The sequence below is a fragment of the Pogoniulus pusillus genome, chromosome 25 (genome assembly GCF_015220805.1).
Source record: "Pogoniulus pusillus isolate bPogPus1 chromosome 25, bPogPus1.pri, whole genome shotgun sequence".
In the NCBI taxonomy this organism is placed as follows: domain Eukaryota; kingdom Metazoa; phylum Chordata; class Aves; order Piciformes; family Lybiidae; genus Pogoniulus; species Pogoniulus pusillus.
Genome location: NC_087288.1, coordinates 20,153,906 through 20,172,842, shown reverse-complemented (window position 1 = coordinate 20,172,842; position 18,937 = coordinate 20,153,906). Strand labels below are relative to the sequence as shown.

The 18,937-nt window shown below is 53.3% G+C and overlaps 1 protein-coding gene across 4 annotated transcripts in view; it reads right to left on the bottom strand.

Annotated features, from left to right (window-relative positions):
• KLC4 (kinesin light chain 4) overlaps nucleotides 1–18,937 on the bottom strand; it is a 28,881-nt gene that overhangs the window by 8,752 nt on the left and 1,192 nt on the right. For all 4 annotated transcript variants that reach the window (XM_064164682.1, XM_064164684.1, XM_064164681.1 and 1 more), the window contains exons 2-12: nucleotides 7,153–7,419; nucleotides 6,725–6,955; nucleotides 6,277–6,355; nucleotides 5,964–6,189; nucleotides 5,563–5,650; nucleotides 5,091–5,192; nucleotides 4,627–4,800; nucleotides 4,367–4,466; nucleotides 3,790–3,842; nucleotides 1,084–1,151; nucleotides 889–997 (exon numbers count right to left, since the gene is read on the bottom strand). In XM_064164682.1, coding sequence (XP_064020752.1) covers nucleotides 889–997; nucleotides 1,084–1,151; nucleotides 3,790–3,842; nucleotides 4,367–4,466; nucleotides 4,627–4,800; nucleotides 5,091–5,192; nucleotides 5,563–5,650; nucleotides 5,964–6,189; nucleotides 6,277–6,355; nucleotides 6,725–6,955; nucleotides 7,153–7,401 — 1,479 coding nt within the window. In that variant the 5' untranslated portion in view covers nucleotides 7,402–7,419. The remainder of the gene's footprint in view (nucleotides 1–888; nucleotides 998–1,083; nucleotides 1,152–3,789; nucleotides 3,843–4,366; nucleotides 4,467–4,626; nucleotides 4,801–5,090; nucleotides 5,193–5,562; nucleotides 5,651–5,963; nucleotides 6,190–6,276; nucleotides 6,356–6,724; nucleotides 6,956–7,152; nucleotides 7,420–18,937) is intronic.

Sequence of the window (18,937 nt, the reverse complement as noted above, 5' to 3'; positions counted from 1 at the left end):
GAGGTGTTGAAGCAAAGCCTGGCTGAGGCACTTAGTGCCATGGTCTGGTTGACTGGCTAGGGCTGGGTGCTAGGTTGGACTGGATGAGCTTGGAGGTCTCTTCCAACCTGCTTGATTCTATGATTCACGTTTCAGTGTGTGAAGGTTTCTGCTGTCCTTCAGTCTCTGTGCTAGGGACTTACAGATCCTGCTTTATTATTTGAGGATTGGGAGGAGTTCAGAATCATTGCATTATTTTGGTTGGAAAAGACCTCTGAGATCAAGCCCAACCATCAACCTAACACCACCATGGCCATTAAACCAAGTCCCAAAGTGTCATGTCCACATTAAAGACCTCCAGAGAAGGTGACTCCACCACCTCCCTGGGCAGCCTGTTCCAACGCCTGACCACTCTCACAGGAATCAAATCTTTCCTCATATCCAACCTAAACCTCCCCTGGCACAATTTCAGGCCATTTCCTCTCCTTCTATCACCTGATACTAGGGAGAAGAGACCAACTCCCACCTCACTCCAACCTCCTTTCAGGGAGCTGTAGAGAGCAGTGAGGTCTCCCCTAAGCTTCCCTTTTCTCCAGATTAAACACATTAGGGTGAGAAGTACTCTGAGAAGCCTAAACTGTGTTCTCCAGGCAAACAAAATAATGTACTTCTGCCCTCAAAAATCCACATCTTCCTCCCACGTAACATCCACCCTCACGTGCGCACACACACCTCTACACGTGTGTGCCCTTGCACAAACACAACCCAACCACCAGGGCGCATCTGCTGTTGTGGGAACATAAACTGAGGAGATCAGAAGTCCCAGGACAGACCCTTCCCACACCCCAAGCCAAAAGCTGTGCCATGACCTGCTCCCCACTCCACCCAGGACGGTGCCGCTGTGGTTACCTGCCGCCGAGAGCGAACCGCACACTCCTCCAAGGTCTCAGCTGCCTCTAGCTTGCCCTGGCGCCGGTACAGAGCACCCAGGTTCCGCAGAGTGGTGTTCACAGTTGGGCTACAGTCAAAGATTGAAGGTGAGCAGAAGCCCTGAGGCAGGCCACCCCCTCCAGAGCTCTCAGCTGCCCACAAACCACCTCTTACCTGCTAACCTTACAGGCCTTGTACCAGCCGCCGTACTCAGCATAGGGAGCACTGTCTCTGTGCTTGCTCTGCAAGGTAAGCAGAGAAGAGAGCTGTAAACTTCATGACTACTCCCATTCTCTGGCCTGTGCTCTCCCACTGGGTGCTAGGGTCAGGCCCCAGGCTGCGCTGTTGTACCAGCCCTGCCCTTCAGAACACAACGTGCACATACGGTGATGAATCCCAGCAAGTTCCCGGAGGGAGAGTGGAATTTGCTGCCACAGACCTGGACCACAAGCAGAAGTGATAACCCTACCTCGGAAAGCAACACAATCCCTTCCCCATGCCCCTTCCATGGCACCAAAGGCAGCAGGGACAGCACAGCCCATCCTGGGAAGAGGGCGACACCCTACCTCTGCCAGCATGCAAAAACATGCCCCACTGACTAAAACCCCACAGGCATGCCAGGCAGTATGGACACCAAAGCCCATGGCCATGGCCAGCAATCAGCCAGCCACATCCACACCTTCTGCATGTAAGGTCAGGCCTGCCCCACAGCACTTCAGCTCAGGTAATTGTTTCCTCTCCATGCCCATCCTTTGCACCCCAAAGCTGACTGCCTGGCCCTGCCACAGTAGCAAAGCAGCTGCTGGCCAGAGCCAAGGGAGAGGGAGCAGAGCTCAATGCTCAAGGAGAAGGATCTATGGCCAGTACAATCCACTCTGAAGGGTGCAGCACCCAGCACTGCCCTGGGTCAGCAGGGACCATGGCACCTGCAGGAGCAGTGCCGCTGGTCCACACATTGTGCACCTTGCTGGATGGTGAGCACCTGGGGGCAAGCCATGCCCCTGGTTCTACATCCAGAGGACACATAGGCTGGCCAAGAAGCATCTAGCTCAGACCCAAGAAGCATCTAGCTCAGCCCCAGGCCCAGAAGGGTCACTCTCATTCACAGGTGCAGGGAGCTGCTGCTCCACAGGAGGAGTTTTCCTCTGGCAAGGGCTGCAGCCAGAAGAAACTTGTCTTCACAGAGACCATTATTCTTACTCAATCCCACAGCAGTTCTCAGATCTTTACCCCATATGCTAGACCCTCCCTGAGCCACAAGGCCAGAGCCTACATAGCCTATGCACACTCCAGGGATGTAAGAGCTCAAGACTCAAAACATCTCTCAAGCTTGCTTAGAGGCAGCCTTAAGAAGGTGGCTGAACTGAAGAGGAAAGGTAACCAATGCTCTGGGTCAGAAGGAGCCTTGCAGGTCAGGGTGCCAAAGCTTTGCTGCTGGCACAGGCTGGCCTCCTGCTGCTGCCAGTGAGAGCAGAGGGAAAGAGGGGTCTGAGGGAAAGAAGTGAAGCTCTGCAAGACAGGTTTGATGCTTTTAATAGGAGAAACACAGCACAAAGCAGAGCACAGCTGTTACCGTCCCTGGGCCAGCTGTATAAGCAGGTCTGTGGCTCCTGCTGCCTAGCTAGGAAGCCCATGCCAGCCATGGGGCATGGGCACAGCTGCTGCCTTGAGGTCAGAAGCCCTAGTGGCAGAGAAAGAGGCTCAGCCCTTGCCTCAGTCTGTAAAACAAATCTTACTCCAGCTGTAGGTGCCTGAGTGTGTTCCCTTGCAACACAGCAAGGCTTGCATTATCTGGAGCACTGCTGCTTACAACTGTCTGCTTTTGATCTCTTCATTCTCCAGATACCATCAGAAGTGTCTCAGTGCCAGAGAAGGCAAGGGGAGCCTGGTCTCTGCTTTGACTTCTGCACAGGATAGTGCTGCAGCAGGTGTGATTTCCTTGCAGCAGGGCCTTTGCAGGGAAGGAACTGGAACAGTGCAAGGTGGAGCTGCATGCTGGTGAGAGGTAGCTGCCTGCTGTTAGGCCTTGCAGGCTGGGACTGGCAAGTCACTAAGCCGAGCCTGCCAGCCTGCTGTCTGAGTGCACACAGGGGTGGGGCTTGCTGAGGTCAAAGGACCAGCAGAGAGGCAGTGTTTGCTCCCACTGCAGCTAGAGGACTAGCCTGGAGCCCTTCATTCTGCTGCTACATGCACCTGCCAAAGAGGTGGCAGGTCACAGGCTTGGGAAAAGCAGAGACAGGCCCTGTTGTGTTTATCAGCTGAGCACAGAGCAGGGTCTGGGCCACAGCTTCTGCCTCTCATCCTAGTCCAAGGCAAGCAGAGCTCATGGCTATCCTCTTTCAGAGGCCAGCTAGGACATAGAACAGGAAGGGCCTGCCCTGCATGCAGATCTTTTTCAGGAGATTTGGTCCCATTGCTAAAGTAAGGTGACAGCAGCAGTTTCTTCTTTATCTCCATTTTGACCCAGGCAGCCTTAGGCCTGCTTCAGAAGCATGCTGTGCTGCAGGTACCAGCAGCTCTTTGGAAGAGAGTGCCAAGTCCCTGCAGCACAACCTCCTGCTATCCGCCATCGTCCGTCATCCGTGCGGCTAGAAGGACCACTAGGGCAAAAAGAGAGGGCATGCAGCCACGGCTGAGAGGATGAACAACTCTCTGCCCCAGCAAAAGGATCGAGGGCTCTGTTGGGTTGCCTGAAGGAGCAGTCATGCCCTTTCCCTACTCTTCAGACCCCTCCTGGCCTTCATCAGTGGCCATGGCAGTTCTTTGGACTGCTGGGAAGAGGGTCTGGCCGTTGTAAGAGAAGATCAAAACCCCTGCACCTTGCTCCCCTCCCAGGGCTCTTGCTGCCACCAACAGGCAGCACCCGCAGCTCAGACTCACCTTGCTCATCTCCTCTCTCTCCTCTGCGTGCATCCAGATGGGCTTGTGTTCATCTGTGCCGGGAAGAACACAAGTTAGCTCAGCTCACCACCTCACCCTGCTGGTCTGCCTTTCACTGGAGCTCTGCCTCCTGCACAGCCCAGCACTTTGTCCCCAGAGGGAAAGGACAAGACTTCCAGATTTCCCTGGGACACAGCCCCAAGAAAGGCAACCGACATTGCAAGGGCAGGACAGGGGCAGGAAGGAACAAGTCCTCCCACAGGAAATGCCAAGTGTACAGCAGAAACTTCAGCCTATGCTGGGGAATGACTGTGCCACTTGCTGTTCCAATTCCAGCCACGCCTCATCCCAACCCACCAAAGACTGACAGCCAGAGCTCTCCAAGAGTCCTTCAGAGGGGAGTGGAGCAGCCTAACACATTAGAGTGGCAGTGTCTCAAGGGCTGCCTAAAATGGGGTCTCTGCAAGGCCTCACATCCCTCTGCCAGAGGATACCAGACCCAGCCAAGCTTAGGCTGAGAGCCAGGAGACCAAACTGCTCACCCTTCCCCAGCCCCAAGAGCTTCTGCTGTACAAACCATCCACAGAGCCAAACTCCTTCACATGAGCACGGGTAAGGATCTCCTTATACAGCACCTCTGCATCTTTATATTTGCCTTGCTTCAGGTAACAGGAGGCCTGCAACCAAAAAAACAGCTCCAGCTCCACTGGGCAAGAGAGATTAACCCTGCCCCCCATCCTTGTGGCTACATCTCTACCTCTTCCAAGCAGCAGGCAATGCTCACCTTTCCCATGGCACCACCCCCCATCCCCACACAGCCTCTCCCCAGGGTCTCACCAGGTTGTTCTTGGTCTTGGCCACATTGGGGTCATCAGGACCTAGGCAGCTCTCGTAGATCTCCAGGGCCCGGCAGTAGTAGTACTCCACCTCATCGTATTTGCCTTGGTTCTGGCACAGCAGGGCTAGATTGTTCAGCTGCTTGGCCACGTCAGGATGGTCTTTGCCTAGCACCTGGGTAAACAGAAGAAGAGAAGCCACAGAAAGTCAACACTTAAAGACTGCAGAGGACTCCTGGAGTTAGTAGACATTGCAGTCCCTCCAGGACATGCCTATGTAGATAGGAGCCAAGGAAAAAAAGAATTCCAGCTTCCACCTCCTGGCAGACCTCTTATGGCTGGAAACACTGGAGAGATAGTGAAGGTGATGGCAGAATGGCAGCTGAAGAGCCTAGGTAGGTCCTGGATCTTCCAGGTGCAGTGATGTGGAAAACTGTCAGGGAGCAGAGTGTGGGACACCAGTACCTTCTCACGGATCTCCAGCGCTCGCTTGCACAGTGGCTCTGCCTCTTTGTACTTCCCTCTCTTGCCATAGAGAACTGCCAGGTTGTTCAAAGTTGCTGCCACCTGCAGAGACAAAAGCTTCTCCATCAAACAACGCAGAACCCAGCGGGACCAAAGAAGGGGTGCAAGCAGCAGTCACAGCAGGTGTCCTATTCCCTTCATGCCTGCAGCACAGCTGCTCCTGACAAGAGGACAGCCCAGGAGCCCCACTGCAGGGTCTAGGAGAAGCCAGCATCTGATGGACTAGACTGAAGAAGACAGGAGGACATACTGCAGCAGTAAGCAGAGCCCCACCCCACATGAAAAGCTGCCCTCGGATCAGAGTACGTCGCTGTCCTTGGCAGTCTGGCTGCAGAGCCACCGTAGAACACTCCTCCAGCCTCAGCAGTGCCCACAGGTCAAGGGGGGTGACAAAGAGGAGGGAGACACTCACTGCTGGGTGGTCTTTGCCCAGAGTCTTCTCGCGGATGGAAAGAGCATCATTCAAGAGATGTGCTGCCTCTTTGTACTTATTCTGATCCCTGCAGTGCAAAGACAGACAGGTATTTGAGATCTGGCCACCACAGCCCATGGCAAGCAGGACTGCAAACCACAGTCCTCCTTCCACACAGATCCAGCTCCCACAGCCCTTTCTCTTCTCCATTCCCCCACATCTTAGCCAGTCCTTAGAGCAGGAAGTTGGGTGGTTCAAATAACTTCTCTCTACCAAAACCCTTTTGAAAGGAGAACCACTGGAAGCTGGGGGAGCTCCCTGTCACCAGAATGTGCTGTCCTGGTAAATGGGAGAGGCAGAAAGCTCTCCTGGTCCAGTCTTGCCCTCCCCACCATGCTCACCTGTACACTAGTGCCAGGATGTTGAGCATAGTGGCCACATCAGGGTGATCGTGGCCTGATGTCTTCTCCAGGTCCTCCAGAGCCTGCTTGCAGAGTGGCACAGCCACCTCATAGCGTCCCTGTGAGGCATACTGGATGACGAGATTGTGGAGGGTTCGCAGGCGGGCAGGGATCTCATAGCCTCCTTGCTGGGCAGCTGCCACTGCACTGCTGTGCTGGTGGGGCACTGCAGGCAGAGAGGAATACACGGGCACAGTTGGCACGGCACGCCTGAGCAGAGCCAGCCAGCAACCACGCGTGAGCAAACACTTACAGCCAGGACCATGCTCCTCCTCTTCATTTGGGAACAGATCATCCAGAGAGTCCTTAGTGGAGTCACCCTCCTTCTCCTCCTAGGAGGAAGGGAATCACAAAATGGGCGATTCCCAGAGCAGACAGCAGCAGCCTGGGCTGAGTCAGCTGCAAAAACCTCCGCCCCACTGCAGCCCACTGACACCTGCAACCTCCCCTGTTGTCTCTGCCACCATAATCTCTCCCACACCAAAATTAATAAAGCCAAATTTCCCCAGCATGCCCTGGCAAGCTACTCTATGTTCTTCTAGAGACTCTGCCCCAGGCAGGCTCCCTTTATTTCCAGGCGTTGCTGTGCACGGTAGCCAGGAGGGAGTGAATTCCGGGGCAATGCCATCACACCTCGGCGATCCTGCTGCTCCAACCTCCCTCACCCCCACAGGTGGCAGCACGACAGGACTAGGGCATACCGAAGGTGACACATCCTCATCATACTTCTTCAGCTGGTTCATGAACTCGAGGTGTTTCTTCTCCTCCTCCAGCTGAGCCACGGTTTGCTCGCTGCGCTGCAGCTTCTGCTGGGTGTTGGCAAGTTCATCACGCAGCCACTGGTTCTCCTGGCACAGCCTGCGCACCTGAGCGCGCAGCTTCTGCTTCTCTGACTCCACAGCATTGAGGTGGTTGGACAATGCCATCATCACCTGGTCCAGAGGCACAGTCTGTTAGTTGCCACAACCTGGTATCTCCCTCAGACGCATGCTTAGGAGCCAGCCTCAGGGTCACGCTGCCCTTCTGTACTCAGCCCCTTGCTGCCCCTGCAGCTTATGGGGAACGGCCACGTAGCCACCTTCCCCTGTCAGCCCCAGAGAACACCCAGGGGGTCACCCACCGCTCTCACCTGAGCTTCTCCAAGCCCCAGCTCAATCATTTCCACCGACTTGCGGAGCAGGTTGGATTTCTCGTGCACGAGGTTGGCTTCTTCATCTTTCTTCAGGCACTTGATGGTCTCCAGCAAGCTGTGCAGGATGGAGTTGTGTTCATTCTTGAGCGCCTCCAGCCCTTGCATCACCAGCTTGGTGTTGGAAATTATCTCCTCTTGGCTCAGCTTGTCCAGTTTCTCCTCCCTTGGGTACACCATGGTGGACATAGTCCTGCTCCTGCAGCCCTGCACAGAGAGACAAAACCTGAGCACCTCCCTGCTGATTCAGACAGCCACAACCAGATACAGCCTACAGCCAGTCACAGCCTACCTCAAGCAGCCAGAGCCAGCGTTGAACTGATTGCCTACTCTAAGCCTTTACCCTCTGTCTTCCCCTCTCCCTTTGGCAGCAGGGAGCTGTCAGGGCACGTGTATCTGCTTTTGTGGCAGGGAGTTCTGGCAAGCAGTGCAGGTGGTACACGTGGACAGGAGACAAAAAGGCTAGAATCAGTGCTGACCTCCAACACCCCCACACTCCCAGCAGCGAGGAAAGCTGATTTAGCTTCCATTTGTGAGCAGAGACTTATAGCTGGCATCTGAGGTTGCAATGCGTACACCTCCTGCCCACAGACCACTGAGGCAAGAAGGCTGTCAGAGCCCAACACCTCTGCCAACTGCAGAAGAAAGGGAGTAGAAAGTGGAGGGATGCCAGCTCACAGCTTTCTGCTTCCTCCATAGGAAAATCTCCTGTAAGAGCATCTCTCAGCAAGGGAGGTACTAGTGACCTTCCAGGGCCAAACAAAAAGTACCCTGACCAGAAGAGCACAGCCTCACCATCTCAGCCCCAGCACAGAATGGCTACTATGGGTAAGGAGTGCTGAAGATGTGCCAGCAGTGTGCCCAGGTGGCCAGGATCAGGAATGATGTGGCCAGCAGGAGTAGGGAAGTGATTGTGTCCCTGTACTCAGCACTGCTGAGACCACACTTCAAATACTGAGTTCAGTTTGGGGCTCCTCACAAGAAGGAGGACATTTTGGTGCTGGAGCATGTCCAGAGAAGGGCAACAGAACTGACAAAGGGTCTGGAGAACAGGTCTGGTGAGGAGCAGCTGAGGGAGCTGGGGTTGTTTGGTCTGGAGAAGAGGAGGCTGAGGGGAGAGCTCATTGCTCTCAACAACTCCCTGAAAACAGGTTGGCGTGAGGTGGGGGTCGGCCTCTTCTCCCTCATATCAGGTGAGGAAATGGCCTGAAATTGTGGCTGGGGAGGTTTAAGTTGGAGGTGAGGAAAAATGTCTTTGCTGCAAGAGTGGTCAGGCATTGGAACAGGCTGCCCAGGGAGGTGCTGGAGTCACTGTCCCTGGAGGTGCTCAAGAAACCTGTGGGCATGGCACTTTAGGACATGGTTTAATGGCAGCCATGGTGGTGTTGGGTTGATGGTTGGACTCAGTGACCTTGGAGGTCTTTTCCAGCTGAAACAATTCTATGACTCGATAACAATTCTGTAACACTCACAGCATGAACAGAATCTTGCCTGTATGGGAAAGCTTACACACAGCCTGCCCAGCAGCAGGAGATGGCATGAGGCTCTGCAACCTGAGCACCCATGGGCCTTGCTGGCAGGAAGGCGGCAAACTGCCAGGGCGCTACTCGGAGGAGGTGGGGAAGGAGCTGCCAACAGATTTGTCTTTGTCCTCTTGCAGGACCCACCTCTGCATGGCCTTTGCTCAGAGGCAGCCTTCTGCCTGCTTGACTGAACAAGCAGAAATGCTGCCCCAGGTACAGGACAGAGAGCAGAGCTCCACTTGGCAGGGTTCCTCTCCCCACAGCTGTGCACTCTACTCAGGGGGGCTCAGGGCAAGTGACCCAGCTCAGCTAACACTACTGCCCAGGAGCAGGCCCTGAGCAATGGAGGGGTCAGTTTCTTCCTCACTGGAAGTGAAGATGGAGAACAGTCCTGGGGCAGTTGCCCTAAGCAGACACATCTCATTATATACCTACCTATTCCCTCCTCTTAAGCCTCACTCTTTCAAGAGTTCCTCGAGTTAGTTGTTCTATAGGCCTGAGCTCTCCTCTCCGTTCCAAATGGCCTTCTGTTCCACTGATGCACATCCATCCCTCAGGAGGAGCAGCAAAGCCTCTGCACACGGCTGAGACCTCAGGGAACCTCAGCAGGGCACCAACACGTCACATCTCTTGAAGATTAGGTTCCTTTTCATACCTTTGAGCAAGGGCTGAGCCCTGCTCACCTACGGCAGAGTCAGCGCTGACTTCACACTCACTTCTCCATCGCTGAGTCACACAATCAGCAAGGTGTGAAAGACCTCTGAGATCCCAGCTCTGACTTCCCACCCAACACCTCCATCACCACTATGCCCTGAAATGTCTCATCTACTTGATTTCTGAACACCTCCAAGGTCGGAGACTCCACCACCTCCCTGGGCAGCCTGCTCCGGTGCCTGACCACTCTTGCAGTCAGTAAATTCTTCCTCCTATCCAACCCAAACCTCCCCTGGTGCAGCTTGAGGCCATTACCTCTTGTCCTCTCATTAGTTACTCTGGAGAAAAGGCCAACGCTGGCCTCACTCCAACTTCCTTTCAGGTAGCTGTAGAGAGCAAATATCAGCACAAACTCTGAGCCAAGCTTCACTGTATTCTTCAAATTGGGCTATCTGCTATGCTCCACATGCACTCGGTAAGGAGGATCCTCATCTGGACTATGACAGTTCACAGTGTGCTCTACAGAAGACCAAATTATAAGAGTAGCATGAAAACCCTCACTAAGGTCAAGACAGAGGACACAGAGTAGTGCCTCACATTCCTGTCTTCCAAACTGATTATCTAGGAACTGGCAGCTAAGAATTCTGGAGAGCCCTGCAGAGGGACCTGGCCAGGCTGCATGGGTAGGCAGAGGCCAAGGGGATGAGACTGAACAAGGCCAAGTGCAGGGTTCTACAACACAACAACCCCAAGCAGCACTACAGGCTGGGGACAGAGTGGCTGAGAGCAGGCAGGCAGAGAGGGAGCTGGGGGTGCTGGGAGAGAGTAGCTGAAGATGAGCCAGCAGTGTGCCCAGGTGGGCAAGAGAGCCAATGGCATCCTGGGCTGCATCAGGAGCAGTGTGGCCAGCAGGATGAGGGAGGTGATTCTGAACCTGTGCTCAGCACTGCTCAGGCCACACCTTGAGTGCTGTGTCCAGTTCTGGGCCCCTCAAGTCAAGAGAGATGTTGAGGTGCTGGAAGGTGTCCAGAGAAGGGCAACAAAACTGGGGAGGGGCCTGGAGCACAAACCCTGTGAGGAGAGGCTGAGGGAGCTGGGGGTGTGCAGCCTGCAGAAGAGGAGGCTCAGGGCAGAGCTCATTGCTGTCTACAACTACCTGAAGGGAGGCTGTAGCCAGGTGGGGTTGGGCTCTGCTGCCAGGAAACCACCAACAGCAGAACAAGGGCACAGAGTCTCAAGCTGTGCCAGAGGAGGTTCAGGCTGGATGTTAGGAGGAAGTTGTTGGCAGAGAGTGATTGGCATTGGAATGGGCTGCCCAGGGAGGTGCTGGAGTCGCCGTCCCTGGAGGTCTTCAAGCAAAGCCTGGCTGAGGCACTTAGTGCCATGGTCTGGTTGACTGGCTAGGGCTGGGTGCTAGGTTGGACTGGATGAGCTTGGAGGCCTCTTCCAAGCTGGTTGATTCTATGATTCTATACCCTACACCTACATCCTCAGCTCCTCAAGACCTACCAACACAGGCTCCTCCTCTCTCACTGGCTGTGCAAACACCCCCAGGCAAACCCAGTCTCTCTGCTCTAGGATGACGTCCTAGAGGCACAGCTCAACTAGGTGCCCAGATGCTTCCAGTGCTCAAGGGTGGACAGGGCACCACCCAGGCTGGACAGAGGGTGTAAAACCTGAGAACAAGAGCACATGGGATGTTCACTTCCCAGTGCCAACAAGAAAACCAAGAGAAGAACACAGAAAAGTCACTGCTGCTACCTCTTGCACAGCAAAGAAAACCAACACAGGCAGGAACTGACTTCTTGTCCCTCCAAAGTGACAGTTCTTCCCTACAGAGCCTTATTTCTTTCTCTCCCCACTTCTGGCAGATCTCCACTCTGTTCCCAGCCCTCTAGAGAGGATGAGTGTTCTATGGCAACCAACACCAAGGTCAGGCAGGCTGAGGCTAGCGTGTAAGCACTTGTCCTACACCCACACGCTCAGAAAAGGGCACCAAGTGTCCTTTATTCAGACAGAAACTGCACTCAGAGGTTCCTGCAGAGCGGAGGGGAGACATCTTCCTTTGCTTTTGGCAGTAAGGAAACGATTCCCAGCGAGCTCCTAGTTTACCCTGCTGCCTTTCTCCCAGCTCTGCAGGTGTCACAGCCCAGGTCTCCAGCAGCACATTTCTGCTCTAGTTGCTATGTCTTCCCTATTTACAGTCAGCTGCTAGAACAGCCTGGCTTTCCAGCAACACCCATCTCCACCTCCCCTCCTCCCCTGCTCCCGCTCGGAGTGCTGCAGGAGGCAGGGAAGGAACATGCGTGCACCGAGCTCTGTGGCAGCTGCAGCAGTCAGCTGGGAAGCCATCAGCGAGCACATCCTGCCAGGCAGAAACCTTCCTCCTGGATTCGAGTGCATAACCGGGAAAGCACTGAGCATTAGCAGTTTCAGCAGCCCACTTCTCTGCCTCGAAAAGCTGCTCCCACATGCAAGGGCTTGAAGAGAAAAGAGCTGGAAGCTTCACTGCCATCTTAAACACACAACAGCTGCCGCAGCAGGAACAAGGACACCAGACTAAATGGGTCAAAGAGAATCTTAAAGCTTAGATTATGGTGTCTAAAGCTAGGCAACTATAAAGGAAAAACAAAACACACCAGGGAAATCAGAAGTCAGCTACAATAGGACAGAAACCGGATTCAGGTTTACACAAGCCTCAACAAATTCATTTCACTTTGCTGTCTTGGCTCCCTCCTTGCATGTCCCTGGACCAAACAGTGGTACAGTCACTATCCCTGGAGGTAGTTAAAAAGACATGGATGTGGTGCTGAGGGATGTGGTTTAGTGGCACTGTTTTAGCTGTAGTGGTGGCATCAGTCTCTTCTCCCTAGTATCAGGTGATAAACCAAGAAGAAATACCCTGAAATTGTGCCAGGAGAAGTTCAGGTCAGATATTGTGCTAGTTAGAGCCTAGCTAGAATGTTTTGGTGAGAACTAGATTACAGGCTGTGAAAGGAAAACAAGGCTGATGTCTACCTCACTCATAGGCTTGCTGAGATGTATAAGAATCAAAACACAGATTAAGCACTTCTGTGGCTGGCAAGCTCCGAGGTGCATCTCTCTCTCTAACCTCAGCCTCCGTCTCTCTGACTGATCCACTTTGCTTCCTAACCCTAACCCAAACCTCCATTCTTCCTTGGGACTGGTCTAAGGTTGAGAGGGGTAGGGGGAAGATGAAGGGGTGGTTGGGAGCCCCTCCTGGGGACTCAGGTTTCTGGGAGGGCTGCTGTGTGTCTGTGTTACCTTTTCCCTTGTCTATGTCTGTCTATCACTGTATATCCTGTAACTATCTGCTTGTCTGTTGTGCTAAGCTGTAAATACAAAGCTTCATTCCATTTCCAGAGCCAGCTGAGTCTATCCTGGGTGATTTCCAAAGTGGGGGTAGGGGTGGGGAACACCCAAACCATCACAGATATGAGGGAAAAATTCTTTCCTGCAAGAGAAAGGTCAGGTGTTGGCACAGGCTGCCCAGGGAGCTGGTGCCATCACCATCCCTGGAGGTGTTCAAGAACCATGTGGACATGGCACTTTAGGACATGGTTTAATGGCTGTGGTGGTGTTAGTTTGAAGGTTGGACTCAATGATCTTAGAGGTGTTTCCCAACCAAAACAATTCTATGATTCTATGACTGTGTGCTCTAGGCAAGCAGTTGGATTAGATGATCTCAAAGGTCTCTTCCAAGCCCACCAGCTCCACCGTTCTATGTGCAAGACATGGGGCACCATCACAATGTCACACAAGCAATGCTGGCAAGACAGTAACTGCAGCTTGCTTCAAGTGGCATCTGACCTGCCAGCACTTCTGCACAGACGTGGGCACAGCTTTGTATCAGTGCACTCTTCTGTAAAGAAGGGGACCGAAGGATACAGTGGTTGCAGAAAAAAGAGTTGTGTTCTGGTAAAAAGCCTCCCGTGGAGAAGATGAAGTCTGACCCACAGCAAAAATGAGTGACTCTGTTTGGGAGACAGATAGCAATGGCAGCATTTAGACAGAGAGACACTGGGCTTCAAGTCCCCCCAGTAACATTAAAGGTTGGACCAGATGATCCTTGTGGGTCCCTTCCAACCTGACGTTCCATGATTCTGCAATCACACTGTGAGAGATGCTTTTCCTGCCTGGAGAAACAGCAAGGTTATGTATCTGGAAAGCAAAATAACTTGCAAGGAGGGAGCTTGATGGGGTTTGGGTTTTGTTTGGTTATGGTGGGGTTGTTTGTTTCTGTTGGTTTGGGTTGGGTTTGGGCTTTTGTTGTTGTTGTTGTTTGGTTTTGTTTTTCTGTTTGATTGCTTTTTGTTTGGGTTTGATGGCTTGCTTGGTTGGTGTTTTTGGGGGAGGGGTGTCAGGCTTTCTTTGTTTTGTTTTGTTTTTTCCTCTTTGGATCTCTGCCAGCTCATTACTGTTAAACAGAATAAAGGCTCTCTGGAAAGACAGGTTGACCTCCAAAGCCAGAAGTGAGATTGATGATACACAGCTGAGCTCACTCCTAAGGGATACTGCAACAGAATCCAGACCTAATAAATACCTTGGATGCTGAAAAAACAACAACGACCAAGCAAGCAGAGTGCCAAGGTTGCAAGCACTGCAAAGGCTGTGCCACAAACAGAAGTTTTCTCCTCATTTTGATACCATAGTGTCAGAAAGCAGACTGTAGGAGACTACTTAGAAGGAATGGTGCTCTGTGATGCTTGGTACCACTGCCAGAAATGCCTGGGTACAGCTTCTGCTCCCTTAGAGCCACTGGCAACGCACAAAGAGATCAGTCAGGGGATAGCATCTTGGGAATTCAGAGCCAGCACATCTCCGAGCTACAACTCCAAAGCCAAATGATGTCATTCAAACTCTGACGTGCAGGAGGTCCTCTGCCACCATGGGTCTCTGTGTCATAAATTTCTCCATCCTACTGCCAAAAAAAAGCAGGCAGTAGGATGGAGCATCAAAATTCTTTCTCAACTCCAGCCTCCAGCCTGGACCTTACTTGCATTGCAGACAGTCTACAGAGTCAAAGCAACACACAGATGACTCTAAGGACCATAGAGAGGCTGCCTTGTTACAGCTTCCTCCCCAGTAAGACTCTGGCTGTTGTGCTAAGCAGAGGGGATGTCCAGAGGTCTCTTAGAGATCTCTGGTTCATCCCTTCATCCAAAGCAGGGCTGTGTGACACAGGTATCTGTGTCAGTCAAGGGTTGAGTATCACCCAAAGCAGATGACAAAAGCTCTTCAGGCCCCTGTCCCATGCCCTAAGCATCCTCATGTGGGATTGAAAGAAAAAAATAAATAGAAACTCCTCATCTGAATTCCTCAGATAAACTGTAACATTTGCTCTTCCTGAACACCACTTCAGGACAAGGGCCCAGGCACCACAGCACCAGCAAGTGACTCTAGGCAGGGAATGCAGCACATGCCTCTTTTCACTAGGGTCCCACAGGGACAGGGTCCCATGTCTCAGAGCAAGACAGCTGATGCAGTCCACCTGCCATAGCAGAGCAGGGAATGGAGGCAAGGAGAGGTTTTGCTCACATTCCCCCACGCCCCAAGCTCAGGACACTCTCTGTCATATCAGGCAATGGAACGAGAGGAGATGGCCTGAAATTGTGCCAGGGAGGTTTAGGCTGGGCATGAGGAAAATCTTCTTCGTGCAAGAGTGGTCAAGCATTGGAACAGGCTGCCCAGGGAGGTGAGGGAGTCACTGTACCTGGAGGTGTTCAAGAAATGTGTGGACACAGCACTTTGGGACGTGCCTTAATGGCCACGGTGAGGTTAGGTTGACAGTTGGACCCAACGATCTCAGAGCTCCTTTGCAACCAAAACAACTCTGTGATTCTATGATCCAGGCAGCCCTTTGCCTGGTGTTGAAGCCAATCTCCATGCCCAGAAAGGCTTCACCCAACCAGCTTTCCCTTTTCAGCTTTACAGTCATGTGTAACTTGGTACAAATTGAATGTGCTGTTGGAAACAGCCCAGCTGTCACCATCCCATGGACAGACATCAAGGCCAGGATTGCTTCTTTCAGCAGCAGCTGACACATGCCAGCTCAAGCTGAGTGTAAAGCTCCACTGTAAAGCTTCTAGATACCAGAAGGCCTGTGTTGGGAAAGTTTGTGCTAACCAGCAGGCTGCAAGAGCCCCAAGGGCTCTTACCTAGAACTAAGAAACCAGAATTGCAGATCAAGTGGAAGGCCTCTCCCACAAGGAGGTAGGAGGCTCCTTCCCTTCATGCTCTTTCCCTTCAGCACCCTCAGAAGCTTAAGCTCCCCACCACGTACCATCTCTAACAGAAAACGCACCACATCATAACCTTCCTGAAACCTAAAGCAAGCCAGGTTTACAGGAACACAGTGCCTCAGGTTCACACCACTACACAAAGGACCTGGGAGCTTCCCATTTGCCTCCTGCTTTGCAGTCCACACCTGGAAATCACAAGCCAAATGCTTGTGATTGACCAAAACAACCAATTCTAGTGACACCAAAGCATGATTCAATTCCAATAAGCATTTGTACTCTGAGGAGGACAGAGGAGATGCTCTGGTTGGCTTTGTATCAGACCACTCATTCCTCTCAAGATCAGAAAGGTCTTTTTCCTTTCATTCATTAACAAAGAACAGAGACATTGGAGGCAACAAGGATTAAAAAACAACTGAAAAAAAACCGAGCAACCAACCAAAAAAACCCCAAGCCAAACCATCACCACGATGTGCCATCAGCAGAGGGCCATTTTGCTCCTTAAGGCAGGTTATGCTGTTTACAGCCCCAGCAGGCCACTGGAAGCAGACGAGCAGTCATCGCCACCTTCACTCACCAGAAAGCTTGTGCTGGCACCTCCAGATCAGCTGATCAGACCTTGCTTTTAAAATCCTTCTCCTGTCTGCAGCAGCTCATCAAATCGATTCTACACCTGCTGTGCCTGCGACTACAGAGGAACGTCACTAAAACTTGTTTCCAGGCTAGCAGAGACAAGAGCCAAGCAGCTGGAGCAAAGCCAGGACAAGCATCCCCTTCTGCCTTCAGAATCTGATTGTGAGTCTTGCTCTGTAACAGACTAAATGAGAGCCACTACCTCGCCCTGACAGGATGAAGTGGTATCAAAGCAAGCAGAGTAATTCCCACGGGCCACTGCCTCTGCAGGCATCTGCCTAATGTGAGGGCAGAGTACTGGATATGCCTCAGGAGTACAGGAGACGGCTAGGATGCCTCTGGGACCAGCAAACACCCTGAAGCCACTCTGTGTGCCCTGAAGGGCTCTGAAGAGTCCACATCCCCTCTGCCTAATGTGAGGGCAGAGTACTGGATATGCCTCAGGAGTACAGGAGATGGCTAGGATGCCTCTGGGACCAGCAAACACCCTGAAGCCACTCTGTGTGCCCTGAAGGGCTCTGAAGAGTCCACATTCCCTCAGTAGGGTACCTGGGGCAGCTGCAAGGACCAGCTGACTGCAGGCTGCAAGACTCAGCTATCATTTCCAGAAGCAAACGGGTCTGGTAAACCATAACACAGCAGCCAACAAACCCACAGAGACAAAGCTGCACCTGCACAGTAAGCAAGGGGTCTGTTTTACCTCTGTCTCCCCGGATCAGCTGGAGTTCTCTGAGGAGCTTTTTGGCTCTTTCCTCACACACCAGACCTCCATCCAGCACCCCTGCAGAGCTCAAAATCTTGCCACGTTTCCTCTGTGCCCTGAGAGCCATTTTGGTGTTTAGAGTTAACGCTCTTCCTACCTGGCTATGCCTCCAAAGCAGCGAAGGAACGAGCATGCGCTCCCTGCTCCTTCTACCAATTGCAGCGAAGCTCTGCCATGTTTATTTACCCTCCGCCTCAGCCAGCCAGTTCTGTGACCAGATGCTGCTGAACAACACCCTCCTTCCCCTCGCACAGAGCGAGGGCGGCTGCTTCCCAAGTCTCCGAGCTGGCACAGGAGACAGGGGACCAAGGGCACTAGAGGAGACCCCAGCGTGGAGCCACAAGAGAGTGTCAGATGGCAGCTACAGGAGGAGACACAAGAAAGCCTGCGGTTGCTGGTAATTGTGCTGCTGCCTGCCACCATTGTGCAGACCTCTCCCGGCTGCCTGGCCACAGCATTCTGCTGCAACACCATCCCCCAGCCCTTCTTCAGACAGCTCCTCCCAGTCGCATCCTCTCCCTCTCAGAAGCTTACCAACAATCGCTTCCCCGGTCCCCCCAACCTTTGCTGTGGTGTGTGTGTGCGTGGGCTACATCTCTGCGTTGGAGCAGCTTCGGAAGCAGGTTATTAATGGGAGGAAGGTTAGGGAAGAAACAATGCTCTGGAAGTTTTGAGAGCCACTGCTGCATGCTAGGAGCTGCCTCCATCACCGTAGCTCCGGCTTTGTCTGGCAGCAGGAGGCACGCCCGCTGCATACCCTCGGGACAAGCGAGCCAGAGCAACCCCTTCACCCCTCCTCAGCAGCACCACAGAGAAATTCTGTGCCCACCTGGCTAACTGTAAGCTTCCCAAGGAGAAAAGTTTTCCTCAGCGCTGCCCGAAATCGCGCTTCCTTTTGTTCCCGGACAGCTGGGCACCCTGCCCGTCTCAGTCAGCGGATGAGAATCCTCCCCCACCCCGCACTGCAGAGGAGCAGCAGTACCTGGCTGCCTGCAGCGGCTTGTCCAGCGCTGGCACTCCCGCACGCCCCAGCCGTGCAAGACTCCCGCTCTGCCCTCTGCTCTGCCCTCCGAATCTAACAGAAGCTCAGGCACCAGGCAGCCAAACCACACTGCAGCAGGGGGAGGGGAGGAGATGCAGCCAGACTCCAGAGACAGGACGGTCCGAAGCTCTCCAGGGAATGCAGAAAGTGCCACGAACACCAAACCCAGGGCTCCCTCCCTGAGGCCCGCTGGGAGCAGCAAGCAGCAAGGCAAAGCTTCCATGCTGTCCCCACACACTGCCCAAAGCACTCTGCCCCACTATCAAGTTGTTCCTGCTCAGCCATTTGGCCAGTGTCCCAGGCCACATATCCATCTAGATCTTGCTCCAACCTACACTCTTCCACATTCATAGAATGGTTTGAGTTGGAAGGCTCCTTAGAGATCACCTAGTTCCAAACCCCCTGCCTGGGACAGGGACACCTTCCACTAGATCAGGCTGCTCTGTCCAACCTGGCCTTGAGCGCTTCCAGGGAGGGATGTGTTTGCACTTCTCGGGGGTGAAAGGTTTGACATTCTTCTTGGTATCACCTTCACCCGTGTTCCCACTGCTGACCTCAGCCCACCCCCTAAAGCCAAGCAGGTGCAGCCGCAGAGAACCTCCAAGCCGTGCAATCACTATGGCTGTGCCTACAGCAATGCCCGCGTACAGGACAAGCTCGCTGAGTCCTGCCGTGTCCGCACTGCACAGTGCAGAGCCGGACCAGGCGCTGCCTGGAAGCGCTCATTCGACCTCTAGATGTTTTACATAGAGAGAGGGCAAACGCCGCAGCATCTAACGCAGCTTGCTGCAACCACCTCATCCACAGTAACATGCAGCCCTCACAGAGCTCTCTTCAGTGTTTTCTGAGC